The following is a 17,055-nucleotide window of genomic DNA, read 5'->3' as shown; positions in this document are numbered from 1 at the left end:
GGTGATGATGAACTCCTTGAATTTGATCTTATCTGAGAAGCACCTTATCTGTCCTTCCATTCTAAATGAAAGTTTTGCTGGATAGAGCAATCTTGGTTGTAGGTCTTTAGATTTCATGACTTGGAATATTTCTTTCCAGCCCCTTCTTGCCTGTAAGGTCTCTTTTGAGAAATCTGCTGACAGTCTGATGGGGACTCCTTTGTAGGTGATTGTCCCCTTAGCTCTTGCTGCTTCTAGGATTCTCTCCTTCATTTTAATTTTGGCTAATGTAATTATGATATGCCTTGGTGTGTTTCTTCTTGAGTCCAACTTTTTTGGTACTCTCTGAGCTTCTTGGATTTCTTGGAAGTCTATTTCCTTTGCCAGATTGGGGAAATTTTCTTTTATTATTTGTTCAAATAATTTTTCCACTGGTGGTTGTGTCTTTCCCCCTTCTGGTACCCCTATAATTCGGATATTGGAGCGTTTAAAGATGTCCTGGAGGTTCCTAAGACTCTCCTCATTTCTTTGAATTCTTGCTTCTTGACTCTGTTCTGTTTGGCCATTATTCGCTTTCTTCTGGACCAGTCCATTGATTTGAGTCCCAGTTTCCTTTTCATCTCTATGGGTTTCCTGTGGAATTCCATTAATTTCCCTTAGTTTAGCCTTCATATGTTTCTCTAATTTGTGGCTATAGTCAACCAGATCTGTGAGGAAGCTGATGACCAGAGTTTTAAACTGTGCGTCTGAGAGTTTTGCTATTTCTTCGTCGCTTAGATTTATCTCTGGGGCTTTGAGGTCTTCCTGCGACATTTTTGGTCTGTTTTGGCCCTTTAAGTGTGAGAAGCGGCGCCTTGGACTCCCAGGTCGCTGGGTTGTGACGCTGTATGTGGGGGCGTGGTCAGAGCGGGGAAATGGCGGCGCCCTTTACCCGCCGTGGCTGGTCCAACTGCCCACTCCCTCGCCCGTCCGCTCGCCCTCGCCCGTCCGCTCGCCCGCAGACAGGCAATCGCAGTCAACACGCAGCACCACCTCCCCACCGTCTCCTCAGCAGTCGCTCACCTGGTGGGTCGCTCGGTCGCTCACTAGGTCCAACCCTGGGCCTGGAACCCATGCGCCTGGATTCGCGCGTCTGGACTCCGCGCCTGGGTCCGTCCGACTGGAGCCCTCCCGTGCAACTCCTCACGAGACGCTGGTTTCGCCCCTTACCGGTCGGGCTGAAGAATTTGTTGTTAACGGACTTCCGAAAAGTTCAATTTTCCGTGTTCTGGTTGTGTTCTCTGGTGCTAATATTTAGTTGTCCCTAAACTTGGTTGTGTGAGAAGGTACGGCACATCCACCTATACCTCCATCTTGGCGGAAGTCCCCTTGTTCTTTTTTACTCAGTCCCCAACCCCTCTCCCCTCTGGCAGCCATCAGTCTGTTTCAGTTTTGTTTATTTTGTTTGTGAATCCAATTCTTGTGCCCCATCCTCCTATACACCACCATCTTTCTTCCTACCCAATTGAATCTCCTTAGTGCAAAATATTTAGGCTCTCAGTAGACTAGAAATTGTGTTTCTTGTGCTGGGTGGTTGAGTAATAACAGTACTATTGGCTTAATGTCAATATGAATTTGTCTCATCAGGTTTTCTATCAAAGAATAAACTATTTTGTATATATATGTAGAGGGAATGGGATTGCTGATTAGTTGTTAAAAGGCCTCACCCAGTAGTTAGACCCTTCTGTGTGTGTTTGCACCTGATCTGACACTGTTTCCAGGTAGATTTGGAGTTAACAGCAACACAGTTAATCCGGGACTCAGTTTTTGTAGGAAAATATCTGCAAGGCTAAGTAGGTGTTTCTCTTTTTAAGCCTTTCTTCATCTTCATCTGTTCATCTTGACCATGACCTTAAAATTACCTCAGTTTTTTTTAAGTTTTGATAAATTTTGTCAAGTATGAGACTGTCTCCAAAAATAAAGTGTCCATAATATATCTGGTCTTAGCTGAGTTTTTTTTAAATATTTAAAAACTTCTTACTTTAAAGAAATAAATTTTAAATACAGCAGTGTCATTTGATTTATAGAATGGAACTTGAGTCCCTCTAGTGGGTAGAGTACAGTTCACTTTCTAAGCTTGAAATAGAAAGAAAGATAACAGTTTTGAATTATGTGGAACCAGCTTTCAAATTCACTGTTCTCATTGGTTCTGGTGCCCCCTCTCCACAACTGAGAGGCAGTGCCAAGCCAGTGGCTCTACTATGAAGCAAGATCCAGCAGTCCTCATTTTCCACCCGTGTGATCCTAGCACCCTGCTCATTTTTAGCATGTGATCTCACAAGCTGCAGCTCACCAGCTATTTTCTTTCAAGCCTTAGCAAGTATGAATTCAAACTACAAGTTGGAGATTTTTAAGCCATGAAGTTCTTTATAAAAAAGAACACAGTGCCTTCAGGAGTCCTTGAGTTGCCATGAAGGAAATAATTATGCGGGCCTATTGGGGACATCACAGGTAGATAAGGACATTTAGTTATTGGAGGAGTTGTCACATATGACAGCCAGAACACCAGAAGCATGGTGTGACAGAAAGAACCTGGGTTTGGAGTCCCATCCTAACTTTGCGGTTATTGCCTATGTGGCCTCGAGCTGGTCACACAGCCTCTCTGTATTGTAGTTTTTTTTCTTCTGTAAAATGGGGAAGCGATAGGCCTGTTTTCAGGGTTAACTATTACAAACATACATACCAAAAAAAGCCTTTGTGTTTTGAGTACTCTGTGATTGGTAACAAGTCATGGACATTTCCTGGCTGAGTTCATTATAATGCATTAAATTATTTGGATAACTTTCTCCTCTTCTCCCATGCCTTCTTCTTCTTTTAGTCACCACCAAGTAAGCGAAGAAAACTAGAGAAGCCAAGGAAACCCATTACATTTGTAGTGTTGGAGTCTGTGATGAAAGAATTATCCCTCAAAGTGTCACCTTTGGGCTCTGAGACAGTGGAAGGCATAGTAGTTGTAACGACATGGATTGAAAAAATTCTCACTGATCTGAAGGTACCTAATTAATAAACACATTGAAAAAGTACTTATAATCTCTTTCTTATTTTCTTTTCCTTTTTTTAAAAAAGATTTTATTTACTTATTTTTAGAGAGATGGGGAAGGGAGGGAGAAAAAGCGGGAGAGAAATGTGGATGTGTGAGAGATACAGGGACCTGGCCTGCAACCCAGGCATGTGCCCTGACTAGAAATCAAACCTGCAACCCTTTGGTTCCCAGGCAGGCACTCAGTCCAATGAGCCACACCAGCCAGGGCTCCTTTACTTTTATTTAAAGAAGTTTTGAGTAGAAAAGTGATTTCCTATAAATTTTTGTTTTATCTCTAAATAGGTCCAGCATAAGCGAGTTCCCTGTGGAAAGGAGGAAGTTAGTCTTTTCCTAACAGCCATAGAAAACTCCTGGATTCATTTAAGGAGAAAGAAAAGAGAACGAGTGAGACAGCTGAGACAACTGAGAGAAGTTCCTCGAGCTCCTGAGGATGTCATCCAAGCCTTGGAAGAGAAAAAGTTCACCCCCAAAGAGTCTGGCAGTAGCCAAGATTTGGCTCAGGGCCCTGGGGAGAGTACTGGGCCTGCTGTACAGGAAGGCGAGTCAGCCCCTATGAGGGGCCATGGCTCAGTCCAGGATTCGCTTTCTCAGGAAGAAAACCCAGAACCCATGGAGGACGAAAGGAGTGAGGAAAAAGGAGAGATGGAGGGTTTGGAAAGTTGTAAAGGCTCTAGCAATGAAACCCAGGACCAAGAGGCTTCTGAGCAGTTCAGCAATCCAGTGTCTGAAAAAGGGAACCATCTTCAAGGAGTGGCTGGCCATTACCTATTCAAGTGTTTGATAAACGTTAAGAAGGAGGTAGATGATGCCTTAGTTGAAATGCATTGGGTTGAGGGTCAGAACAGGGATTTGATGAACCAGCTTTGCACCTATATACGTAACCAAATCTTCAGGCTTGTTGGTAGCTAACTCCAAACTTCTAGCATAGTTGGGAAAGTTTTATACAGCAACTTGTTTTGGAGTGGCCTGTGGGTGGCAAGAGGAATTCTACCATTGGCCTATTGGTAGGTCACATTATGTGGTATTATCTTTAAAAACAGGAAAAAAATTCATTTTTTAACCCCCCCCCCTTTTTTTTTTTTTTTTAAGTTTCAGGGCATTGTAGTATGGTAGTTTAGGAGGAAGAATTGTGGTTATCAGCAGCAACAAAAAGCCATCAGAAGACTCAAAAGGGATTTAAGCCTGACTTAAACTGATCACCTTAGCTTTAGATTTCTTCTGAGGCCAGAAGAATTATTTTTGGAATCTGGTCTGGGTCATAATTGTGTAGAGCATCGTGCTTTCTCACCCCCCAAATGGAGGCAGGATACCTGGGCAAATAGGCTGTGTACCCTCTTGTAGAGATACTCTGAAGACTGAAGACTTTCTCGGGGTATATATGATTGATTACCCCTGTGTCAGTACTAAGAAGAGAACTGGACTGATGGTAGGTAGCAGGAGAGTCAGGGAGAGAAAGCTTAGTAATGCCAGAAGAAGGGCCAATCTGGGCAGCACCTGGAAACGTCACGTTCCTGACTCATGTCTGTTTTGATGAAACTTATTTCAGAAACAATTAGGTAAGCGAAACTCCCAGATGTGACTGAGACACAACAGAATGAAGCCATACCCCATGCCTCTGGCCTTTTGAAAGTACTGTTTTGTAGCAGTTTTACTAGTGTATGACATTTGAAATGGAGCTTTGTTTTGTTTTTTTAATATAAGAGTATTCAGAACTGAAAACTGTCCATCCTGTTTGAATCCTAGGGTTGGGGAAAATATTTTCTTGGCTTTGAATGGGTAAATGATGGTAGAAATGAGTAATGGAACAAGATATGTGATGTAGGCTGCTTAAGAAATGCTCATCTATTGGCAAATAAGCTGTAGCTGATCAAATACTGCCTTTTGTGGGTTCCTTTGTAAACCTCCTCTGTGCTTACCTGTTAGCGTAGAGAATTCTGAGGTCAAGGTAACCCATGTTCTTAAAACACATTTCCAGTTGGAATGTCAGCTCAGTGGGAATGCCTCTGGAAACGGGTTTTGTTTTTTGTTCTGTTAGAGTTTTGGTTACCCTCTGCTTAGCTTCAGTTTCAGCAGCCTAGTGTTCTGTTTAATCTGATGTTTTTAGTATGGTGCCAGAATTCCTTGTTATCTGCAAAGAAGACTGGAGCTGCATAGTTAAGCCACACTTTTGAAAGGTGGCTGTTGGTTAGGGCAGAATACTTAATGACCTCAGCATATTTTGACGGTAGCTTCTAGACCAGGCCCTCCGTAAAGATACAGGAAATGAAAGGACTATAATATACCTCACTGTGGCAGTGGATCCTGAGCTGCAGAAGATAACATACTAACCCATCATTGTTCTTGACCTGGTCTGTGACTCTCTAGAGCATCCATAAACCTCCTGGCTTGTTTTTAAAAGCTCTGTGAGCATATGTGGGGTTTTTTTGTTCGTTTGGTTTTTTCCTAGAAAAGAGTGTTTTTGAGTTAGAGTGGTCAGTAACCCACTGAAGATTAGGTAACGCTATTCTAGTCTAACTTCTCACTTGACAGACTGAGGAAATAAATCTTGGGCTAGGTCACACAGAGTCAGATTTAATCCACGGCCTTGGATTCCTCCAATCCAGTAATCATCTGTACCCATCCACACTGTCCTGCTGTACTTACCTGTGGTGACACAGTGAACTGTATGCCAGACCCAAACCCAGTTTCTACCTTGATGGAATTTTAGGGTAATTGAGTTAGGTGGCATCTATTCATTCAGCAAGTGGTCAGTAAATATTTATTATTTACTTGTTTGTTTCATTAAAAAAGAGTAGCATGTTACTCATTAAAGATTTGGAAAAGTGAAAGAAAACAGTAACAAAGTCACCCCTAGTCTCAGCCTTCTCAAACACAACCACTACTGGTACTTTAGTATTTCCTTCTAGTCTCCCTTTCTGTAGATGGGGTGTGAGATTGTGTGGGTTTAACTGAGGTCATGCTGATGCCATTTTCAGTTTTATGTTATGCTGTTTTTCATTTAACACCTTATAGGTATTTTTCCATGTTATAACAATAGTGTATTTATTTACTCTCCTTGCCTGTTCAAAATGTATTTCAGTCACAGTATTAGCCTTTGTTTAGATCTAGTACTTAAAAAAAAAAAGATTCCCAGGGAAAATGCTGAGTAACTGGAGGCATGAAAGATTTGTCTTGTGTCTTTGTGTTTCAGTGCCCCAGGTTTAAGGCTTGGTGTCATGGATGAGCTTTTATAGATATTATGTTAATGCTCTTAGAGTTTAAAAAGTACGTGACAAGGGAAGCTTCTATTGCCAGAGCTGAGTGCCTTCTTTGGTATTGGATGTCTTCATTTCCTTCTCTGAGAATAGTTTATCTAATGAGAGAACACTGAAAATTAATAAGACATAAAAATAATTTCAAGTATGCATATACTTTATAATTGGGTGATAATGTGATAGTATATACCTTTGGTATGGGGGAAAGGAATTTATTTTCTTTAAAGAAATAGGTTATTGACCCATATATCATGTTGAATGATATTTGCCTTAAATGTCTAGAGTTCAAGTTCATGTTGGTGGATTGGTATGGAATTAAATCTTTGTGATATTATCTTAAATTCTATTCTGGTCCCTGGCATTGGCTTACGATCTTCTATAACTCAAATGGGAACAGAAGCTGGACTTGTTTTCCAGTGGGTACTAAAGCAGCTTTTGTTCTTTGGAATCTGCTTTTCTTCCAGCAGGTTGGTTCTCTCACCCCACATCCTTGCCTGACTGTTCACTAACCAGAGCATCGCTGCCTGTCCTAGCAGGGTTGGAGTCTGTGGTGGGGTTTCCACTGATCTTAATGGTTCATATTGATTACTTAAAACTTTAGTATACATATTTAAAACATGAAACCTCTTTTGTTATAAGTCAAGGCTTATGATGCAAACCTACCAAATCCTACAAGTAATAAAACTGTAAGGTTTGGAAAAGATGCAAAACCCTGTGGAAATCCCAAGGCCTCTTAAAAGGTGTTAGCACCTCCATCTTAAGCTGCAGCATTTTCCTCCGTGGCCACATGGGGGCACCCTTGGCTCTTTTTATCAATTAACTGCACCATGGGAATAGTTAAAATTGTGTCTTTGGTATTTTCTTGAAATACCCATTTGCTACCCAGATAAATATTTTTATGTAAGTAAAACGTAAAAAATAAAAGTAGGAGAAAGAAAAAAACCCACTATTCCATGTCTTTTTTAATCGGCATAATCTTTCAATGCTTTTAAGTTTCTTTATGGTCCTAGTTGACTCTTCATTTTCTTTCCTTTTCTTTCCATCTCTCCTGCTACTCTAGAACATACCAGGTTGGGTTAGTCTTTTGGATCAAGTTTTTATTAGTATCTTGTTAATTGGGGTACTGGAGGGGGGGATGTTTAATGATCTTAAACAGTAACTTTTCAAAAAGCCTTATGTTCAAGGAACAGAAATAGCTCTAAGAAAGAAACTGTTTTCAATGTTCTTTTTGTCTTTAAATTCTTTCGGTTTGTCTGGCCTGGGTGACTAGGAGGCATATAATGGTGTTGTTTACATCAAAAGTTGACATAGTTGGTTCTGTGTTGTACGTATTCTGGGGTTAGCTGGGCCTTCTTTCCCACAAGGGGGGTTTCTGTGTAGAACATGTGTACTAACCCTGGGGTCTTTGTGGGCTCAAGAGGAAGATCATCTACCCTTGTTTGCATGGCATAGGCTCAGGTGTTATGGGTGGACACCCAACAGATCTGCACATTAGGAGGAGAAAGTCCACTTTGGGAAACTAGAGCTGTCTAGGAGTAGGACAGTTGCAAAAGTGCAGCAGTTTTACCGCCACCCAGGAGCTACTCCCAGGAAAAGGACCTAACCACGTTATTTTTTAGGAAAGTTGGGGCTTGGAAGACTTGGTTTGCTGAATGGGCAGTAACCCTAGTAAAACCCAGGAGAGGCTTACCAGTAGAATGAACTGGCTTCTGCCTCCCGGAGCAGAGCATTGGCGGTCTTGAACCTTTCTAATGTTTTCAAGTGTTAATCTCTTGGTGCTCCAGCTACCCCAGTATTAGCCCTGCGTGGGGCTCACCCTACTAGCAGCAGGTCCTCTGCTGTGACTCACCCAAATGGCTAAAACAGCAGTTTGTTATTTTAATTGCTGGTTGGAACAGCTAATGCTGCCTTTTGGAGACTATGCTTTTACTCTGTGTTGTGACTGAGTGAAGCCTTGCACGGCTGGATGCCCTTTGAGGTGTAGGCTACCCGCCTGTCTCAGCTCAAGCAGAAACCTCAGAGACTGCGCTGTCTTCAGGGAAGTGGAGGGTCACCACTGGTCCTTACTTTGAGCCATGGAAATGAAATAAGGAATGAACCAGAAAGTACAGATGAACTTGGCAGAACTGGCTTCTATATGATGTTCTTAAGAGGGCCGTGGTTGTTTTAAGTCACAGGTGCTTTTTCAGCCACCCTAAGGGAATGAAAAACAGAAAAGAGTACAGGCTTCACAGTTCATCAGATGTCAGTTTATGTTCCAGTTCCACTTACAGGGTAAGTCGGTTCCACTAAGCCTTGGCGTCCTTATACATAAGATGAAGAATTCTTGCCCCCCAGAGTTGTAGCAGCAGTTAAGTGAGAGAAGTACTAAAACATTTGGAAGCATACATAGACAAGGAGTAGGCTTTTCAACCTATTCATCTCTTTATTCTTTTGAGTTTTCAATTTCTAATCAAAAAATCTTCCAATAAACTCAAATGAAAAGGCCAGGGCCTCTGGTGTATAATAGCAGGTGTAGACTACCACTTTCCGACCAAGAGCAAAACCCAGGCTTCCATGTACTGGAGGATGAACGGTATTGATTAGCCATTTTCTATATAAATTGTCACATTTAGTAACCCCCTGCAAGCGGTGTGGTGTCCCTGTGTGATAACTTGATGAAATAGAAGCTCAGAGAACCTAAATGACTTGTCTTAAGGTTATTAACAGAGCTAAGTCGGCTGAACTCAGGTTCAGAGATCCAAGATACCAAATCTCAAGATTTGAAACAAGTGCTACATTTAGGGTGGAAATCCAGGCTAAATTGACCGGCCTCTAGGGAAGGAGATGTCAGTTATTTGACACAGGGAAAAGAGAAAAAGCATCTCTTATCCAGCCTCACAATTTAGCTCCTTGAAGTAATATTTTCCAGGTCATGATCAATGACAAAGATTTAATAAGTGAGATTACTTGTAATTCTTAATTTATGCTACCAAATCTTCATAGAATTTTGTATTTGGCAGTTGTGCAGATAATTACGTAGTCAGTGAAACCATAAAACACCTTTTGCATGTATGTGTTGGATCAGAATCATGTAAATAACTGATAATTAGATAATGACTTTTAGACAATACCTAGTGTATAATAATTGAAGAAGGATTTTTAAAAAATAGTAGACAGCACTAAATATTTCATGTATAGGATGCAGAACTGATGTGCTTTTTAATCTTGCTGGAGAGGGTAGTTGTCAGAAAAACAGCAAGTCATCTTTGTCAGGTAGGGTAGATGAACTCAAAATCTGGAAGAAAGAAAAGACTGCCTGCCGTCTGGTAGACCCATTCAGGGAGTGTGGCCTGAGAGTCTAGAAGCCAGAGCCAGGAGGTTCTCAGCTGGGGGACTTGGCTGGCCCCAGCAGCCTGTCAGCCCCCTGGGAAATGCACTGCTGCTGCTGCTGTCCAGGAGAGAAGGCCATCCAGAGAGCACTGCTGGGCCTGGGACTGTCGCTGAGGCAGGCCTGCTCCCATAGATTGGCTGGGAAAGGGGGTTCCCAGTCTGATGTGACAGGATCCTTCATTCAGACCTGGTTGTCCCAGGGTTTCTGCCTTCAGGGCCAAACACGGGCATTATGGACCAAACCCTGGCCTGTATTTCAGTGACCTCTAGACGAGCACTAATGAGGACTTCTTCATTCACAAAGGGAAGTACAGTACTTCCTCATCTTCTACACCAGGGGCCAGGCAAGAAGGGATAGCTCATGCTCTGACTAAAAGGAGCTAGCTTTTATTCAGTTTCTGCTGGTTATTGCCATGCAAAAATATCACCCTACCAACATCCAACCTATGTTGGTGGATCATTAAATTTTTTTGAGGGAAGCCCGAAATCCAGATTTATGGGAAATTTACCTAATTGTAAATCCTGACAACTAATTATTATATAAAAACCTGGTAGACTGTCAGCTTGTGGCTGCTTCTATTCCTAACTCTCATTTACTTCAGCTACTGAAGTCTAGTTCTGGCCACCCTCCTTTTTTAGAGTTATTCTCATCTCTTTAAGAGAGTATCCCAAAGATTCTGTCCATGGGCCATGTTCACTCTTTTCTCCCCCTTATGGATGACCTCATATACTTCCATGACATCAACTAGTGCTCACCCATACATTCATGCCCAGATCTAGCCCTTTTCTGAAGTTCCTTTATCCACATATCTAACCAGCTAAATACAGAACATCAACCCCCGGGACTGTGGCTGTGTCAGATTCAGCTAACTGTCTGCACCCGCTGCTTCTCCTTTATTCTTGATCACCATCCATCCACCTAGCTGTCCAGTCACTGTCCAGACATGAGTTTGTCATCTGTGCTCCTCCCTCTTTTCACCACCAGTTACTACAGTCTTCCACCTTAGAAATAGCTTTAAATCCAGCCCAACCTCTTTATCCCTAGTGCTGCTGTGTTAGTGCTGTTCCTCATGTCACCTGAATTCTGAGGGTAGCCAGAACCATTTCTGGGGAATGTGAGAGCTAAGCATCAGAAAGAGCAGGTTTAGGTAGGATTGAGAAGGGAAGACAAATCTGCTTTTGAGGGTAAAATGAGAGACCTTTCAGAATAAAGACTTAAGATGGAAAGTAGACCCACAGCAACAGGTCAAAGTAGTTGAGATCAAGAACCGTGAGGCCCTTCCTCATAAAGCACGGGAGAATTTTTTTCCCCTTTGACACCATTTCATTTTACAAAGTAATACATTTTCATTGTAAGAATTACTCAAATGAAGTTATTTTACATTTTATCTGTCTTAGTATTTTTAAGTATATTTTACAGATTATGTTATTACAGTTGTCCCATTCTTTTTTCCCCTTTATTCCTCTCTGCCATGCAGTCCCACCCCCCACAGTTTTCCCCCCCTTAGCTCATGTCCGTGAGTTATACATATAAGTTCTTTGGCTTCTCCATTTCCTGTACTCTTCTTAACTTGCCCTTGTCTTTTTTGTACCTCCCATTTATGCTTCTTATTCCCTGTACCTTTTCCCCCATTCTTCCTCCCCCTCCCCACTCACCTTCCATGTGATCTCCAATTCTGGGATTCTGTTCCTGTTCTAGTTGTTTGCTTTGTTTTTGTTTTCATTGTTTTTCAGGTTCAGTTGTTGATAGTTGTGAGTTTGTTGTTTTACTGTTCATATTTTTTATCTTTTTCTTAGATAAGTTGCTTTAACATTTCATATAATAAGGGCTTGGTGATGATGAACTCCTTGAACTTGACCTTATCTGAGCAGCACTTTACCTGCCCTTCCATTCTAAATGACAGCTCTGGATGTAGGTCCTTGTCTTTCATGACTTGGAATACTTCTTTCCAGCCCCTTCTTGCCTATAAGGTTTCTTTTGAGAAATCAGCTAAGAGCCTTACAGGAACTTCTTTGTAGGTAACTGTCACCTTTTCTCTCGCTTCTTTTAAGATTCTCTCCTTCATTTTAATCTTGGCTAATGTAGTTATGATGTGCCTTGGTGTGTACATCCTTGGGGCCACCTTCTTTGGGACTCTCTGAGCTTCCTGGACTTCCTGGAAGTTCATTCCTTTGCCAGATTGGAGAAGTTCTCCATTATTTTTTCAAAAATGTTTTCAGTTTCTTGCTCTTCCTCTTCCCTTTCTGGCACTTCTATGCCAGATGTTGAAACATTTAAAGTTGTCCCAGAGGTTCCTAAGCCTCTCCTCATTTTTTTGAATTCTTGTTTTTCATTGTTTCAGTTTAATGTTTATTTCTTCCTTTTGTTCCAAATTGTTGATTTGAGTCCCAGTTTTCTTCCCTTCACTGTTGGTTCTCTGTATAGTATTCTTTATTTCACTTTCTCCTCTTTTTTGTGACCATACTCAACCATTTCTCTCTTTTTTTAAAGATTTTTTATTTATTTATCTTTAGAGGGGAAGGGAAGGAGAGAGAGAGAGAAATATCAATGTATGGTTGCCTCTTGTGCATCCCTGCTGGGAACTGGCCTGCAACCCAGGCATGTGCCCTGACTGGGAATCGAACCGCGATCCTCTGGTTCTCAGGCCTATGTTCAATCCATTGAACTACACCAGCCAGGGCTCAACCATTTCTGTGAGCATCCTGATTACCAGTGTTTTGAACTCTGCATCCAGTATGTTGGCTACCTCTTCATCACTTAGCTGTTTTTCTGGAGTTTTTATCTCTTCTTTCAGTTTGGCCACGTGTCTTTGTCTCAGTGCACCACCAGTCTGGATGAGTTTTTTTTTTTTAACTCCTTGGTTGTGACCTGCATACAGTTCAGTTTTCTGGCAGTTCTCATTTTTGTTTGTAAATTTGTTGTCCTTCGGGTTGTGCAAGGAGACAAAATGTATTTACTTACACCTCCATCTTGGCTGGAAGTCCCTATCTTAGTATTTTTATATGCATATATAATTTTAAACAGCAAATGTGGGATCATATTGTATATTACTGTTCCATAATCTTTTTCATTTAGCAATATATGATAACCTTTTTCTGATTATAAAATTATTCTGTATCAGAAAACTTGTGAAAATAAAAATTACCAGTAATCACACTGCCCAGACACAGCCATTGTTAATATCTTGGTACATTAACCCTCTTCGTCTTCACATGCTATATTGTGAGCATTACTTCACTAACCCAATTGTTCCGTGTTGGGAATTGAAGTTTTCTGGTGTTCAGTATTATAAATAATGCTTTATTGAGTATCTCTCTAAAAATATTTGTTATTGGTTTAGTGTAAACTTACATAAGAATCACTGAAGCAGAAGATAGGGACTCTTTTAAAGGTTCTATATGTATATTGCCAGTTTGCCTGTTAAAAACTTTTGGGCTACTTTACACTTTCATAGGTGCCTGTTTTTACCACACCTTTGATAGCATTAGAAGTCTAATTTTTAGAAATCCTTTTATCAATTTATTATGATATTGATAAGGTCAAACATTTTCATGTATTTATATGTACAACATAGAAATATGTTATACAACATTTTGTTGTATATACAGGGTCTGATATAAATAACACCCCTTTTTTAAAATTTATTTATTTTATCTTTAGAGGGGAAAGGGAAGGAGAAAGGGAGAGAAACATTAATGTATGGTTGCCCTTTGCGCATTCCCTGCTGGGAACTGGCCTGCAGGGAACCGGCCTGCAACCCAGGCATGTGCCCTGACTGGGAAACGAACCGCGATTGTCTGGTTCGCAGGCCCAAGCTCAATCCACTGAGCTACACCAGCCAGGGCAATAACACCCCTTTTAATTACAAAATCTTTTACTATAAAATCATAAGCATGTAATTCTATAACACAACAATGGCACACTCAAGCACACCATATGACATTTTAGGTGAAATGTTCAAATTAAAAGTATAAATTATTACACCCATATTATTACCCTACCAACCACACTCAAGCTGGTGTTACTTCTGCTGGACCCTGTATTATTTCATATGTTGTTTTACAAACTTTATATTTGTGTTCATTTTTTATATGCAGGTGTTCTTTCTGTCACTGAATTGCAAAGGCACATCTTGCCAATATTTTCCTCTGTTTTATCATTTATGTGTTCCTTTTATTTATGGTGATCTTGTTTTGTTTTCACAGTTAAGGAATTTTTTGAGGGTTTGAGTAATCAAATTTGTCAGGCTGTTCCTTTACATTTTCTTTGTTTGCCTTTATGGGTAAACACCTCCTTCACTACACTTGGAGCAGAAAAAAATGTCTGCCCATATATTATTATCGTCTTTTTTGGCATTATTTTTTACATTTAACACTTGAATTGGTGTTGGTTTATGGTATGAGGTTTAAGGACCCCTGTTTAATGAATGGTTCAGAGTTATCACAGAGTTATGCATCAGAGAGATAACTGATAATCTCTAGCACCACCATCTGAGGCATCTGTGCTGGGAACAGGGACTTGAGCAGAAGGGGGTGGGAGGTATGTACTATCCCAGCCCCCAGCCTGGAAGTGGTGGGACGAGAGGCACAGGCCGATGTGTTGCTCCTGGAGTGTCCTGAGTATCCCCATTACTGCCCAGTGTATACTCTCTCCCAGTAGACGCTGAGACCTTAGTAAGAATCTTGGTTGCAGGCCCTGGATCTAGGCAGTCCAGCCAATGACTGGCCACTGCTCCTGGCCTTACATAGTCTTCTGAGAGGGTACCAGTTACAGCGCAGGTAGCTGATCTCTTGGGTTTTAAAGACTTGGTCCTGCAGCCTTGCTTTTAGGTATGAACTTGGATTGCTAGGGCAATAGAATAGACCTTAGGCCTTTCTGTAGGGCTGATTGTATTCCATCCCTTATGATCTGGAAGCGGCCTTCCCTTTCATCAATATTCCCCCACCTGCACTGATCCAGCTGGCTCTTGACTCACATTATAAGACTTTACCTCTCTCTGCTAACTGCCCAGTCTCACTCCCATGACCTGAAATAATTTACTCTAAAGCCACATTCTCCCCCCTCCTGCCCCCTCCTCGAGGAATAAGTGAAACCCTCATCCTTCTCCTTGTGCCTTTCCACCCTTTATCATCTTCCTCCTTCCCAAATCATCCATAGGCACCATATCTCTAGCTACATAGAGTGGCTAGCCTCTCTGGTTTCTCAGAAAAGCTCATAGTGTGTGACTCCTCCCTTTTTGCTTTTGAACTGCATTTCTTTCCTTATTACTCAGTGTCCACACCCAGGGCGGTTGCCTGAATAAAAATCTGCCTCTTCCCCCAGTCACCTTCTTAGGCTAACTCCAGGAGAAGAGAAGAATCTCTGCCCATCTACCTTGGCCCAGTTAGAAGCCATTAACTCCTCAGAGTGGTCTGAGACAGTATAGTGTCCTCTGAGTCCTCTGATTTGTCTTCTCATTTATCTGCTAAGCTTGTTTATTGAGCACCACTAAGCAAAGTTAATGAGAATTATCTTTAGCCAGGAAGGGAGAGGTTATCTCCCCGTCATCACTTATTTCTGTGAGGTCTTCGAGGACTCTGGACTCACTGACCCTGGCTGGGCTGTTCACACAATCTAAGGAGAACCAGGCCACTTCTCGTCCCAGCTGACACTAAGCAGCTTTGTGACCTTGGATGAGAGGTTTATCTTGAAAGTTTGGACCGAGTGATCTCACTCTTCCAGCTGTGACAACATGTGAGGCAGTGAAGAGGGAAAAGTACCTGAATGGGAAGGTGGAACTTAATTGTACCAGTTTTGTAGGTTCAGGAGAGGTCCTTTGACAACTGACCAGGTAGAAGAAGCTAGGTAAAGACTTAGATGGGAACTGCCAGCTCTGCGGCGCCCACTTCACTGATGACTGAATGAGTACCCCATAGGATACACCTCTATCAAAGTAATTAAAAATCTTGCTCACCTTTCAAGGTGGGCTTATCAGGAATCAGGGTCAGTTGGCTAACCCAACCTTAAATCCACTTCACTTCTTATCCCTTCTAACAAAAATATGATTACCTGGGAACCTAACCTTCTAAAATGAGTATCTCAGTACTCTTAATGGTCTTTGTGTAGTCCTATGATCTTGTGCTACATCCAGCAGGGTGGTAGAGAGCAAAGTTAATCTTTTCCTAGGTATTGTATGGAGTAGAGTTCTGCTCTCTGACCTTTTACCCAACTCTGGCTTACCAAAGGGTCACCTGGTCTTGGCTACAAGGATACCCAGCCCAGTGCCTGGCACATGTTAGGCCCACAGTAAATATTTGTTAAAATAATGTCTGGTGTGTCCCTGGGTGTACTAGTTTCTGTTCCTTCCTCTACATCTTATAGCTGATTTTCTTCTCCTGGTTTTGTTTTAATTATGGTAAGTGAAAAACTCCCTAAAACCCCTTGCAGAATTTGAGAGGTCAGGCCTGGAGTGTTAGGACATCTCTGGGACCTGTCTATGGCCATACCACCCTGATCGCGCCTGATCTCAGAAGCTAAGCAGGGTTGGGCTTGGTTAGGACTTGGATGGGAGGGCATCTCTGTTATCTAATGTGAATACCTGTACTTTTGGCATCACACCTTTCTCCTATCTCATTACTTATGCTTTGTACTGGTCAGGAAACTGATTTTTCATAGCTCTTGGAGTTGTGTATGTATGTTAAACTTGTTGGGGTGAATAAGGGGTGGAAGATAGTCCATCAAGGAATGCATGTTCAAAAACTGAGGGACTTAATCTGGGCATTGGGGTGTACAAGACTGGAGGAAGAAGACTAAAAATAGAAATCTCGTGAGAAAGCACACAGTGATGGATGGCCATGGTGTCTTCCTGCCCCAAAGGTACTAAAGCACCTAGAAGCCATAAAGAAACTTCAGAACAACTTTTTGGAAATGGCTGGGCTTTGGATCATTCCCAAAATGTGCTAACCTTCCTGCTCAACATCAAAAGGATTTCTTTTCCCTTTCCCTTGAATGAATACAATCGGCAGCGTCGTTAGTTCCACCCCTTTGAAACAGGAAGCTGAGACTAAAATGTTAAACGGCCCTTCTGTTCATTCCCTTCTCCTTTTATTCCCCACCCCACCCCCTTTACAGAGATATTTGTCCATTCCCCACGTGCAGGGACTATAGTAGATGAGAAATTCTGTTTGACCATTTTCAAGCTTCTGTAGGCCACAACAGGGCCGGAATAAACCTCCTTTCTAAACCCTTGCTTTTGCCTAACATCCCCTGGCTGCTGTCCCCACATGACCCAAATAAACAGATGATCATGTGAAGCCAGTAAGGCTGTTTGTTTTAAATAGCAAGCATCTCCACTAAGCTCTAGAGCAGATGGGGTATTGGGGGCAAGG

The 17,055-nt window shown here is 41.8% G+C and overlaps 1 protein-coding gene across 2 annotated transcripts in view; it reads left to right on the top strand.

The window, feature by feature from the left end:
* METTL16 (methyltransferase 16, N6-methyladenosine) overlaps positions 1–16,991 on the top strand; it is a 100,107-nt gene extending 83,116 nt beyond the window's left edge. The window contains exons 8-9 of one of the 2 annotated variants that reach the window (XM_037133749.2): positions 2,837–3,010; positions 3,344–16,991. In XM_037133749.2, the coding sequence (XP_036989644.2) occupies positions 2,837–3,010; positions 3,344–3,970 (801 nt within the window). In that variant the 3' untranslated portion in view covers positions 3,971–16,991. The remainder of the gene's footprint in view (positions 1–2,836; positions 3,011–3,343) is intronic. The other variant, XM_037133747.2, reaches the window with a different exon arrangement.
* The last annotated feature ends 64 nt before the right edge of the window (positions 16,992–17,055 follow it).

This window comes from Artibeus jamaicensis, unplaced genomic scaffold (assembly GCF_021234435.1).
Source record: "Artibeus jamaicensis isolate MK-2021 breed Jamaican fruit bat unplaced genomic scaffold, CSHL_Jam_final contig_2790, whole genome shotgun sequence".
In the NCBI taxonomy this organism is placed as follows: Eukaryota; Metazoa; Chordata; class Mammalia; order Chiroptera; family Phyllostomidae; genus Artibeus; species Artibeus jamaicensis.
Note: the sequence above shows the minus strand (reverse complement) of the source record. Positions and strands in the feature narration are given on the sequence as shown.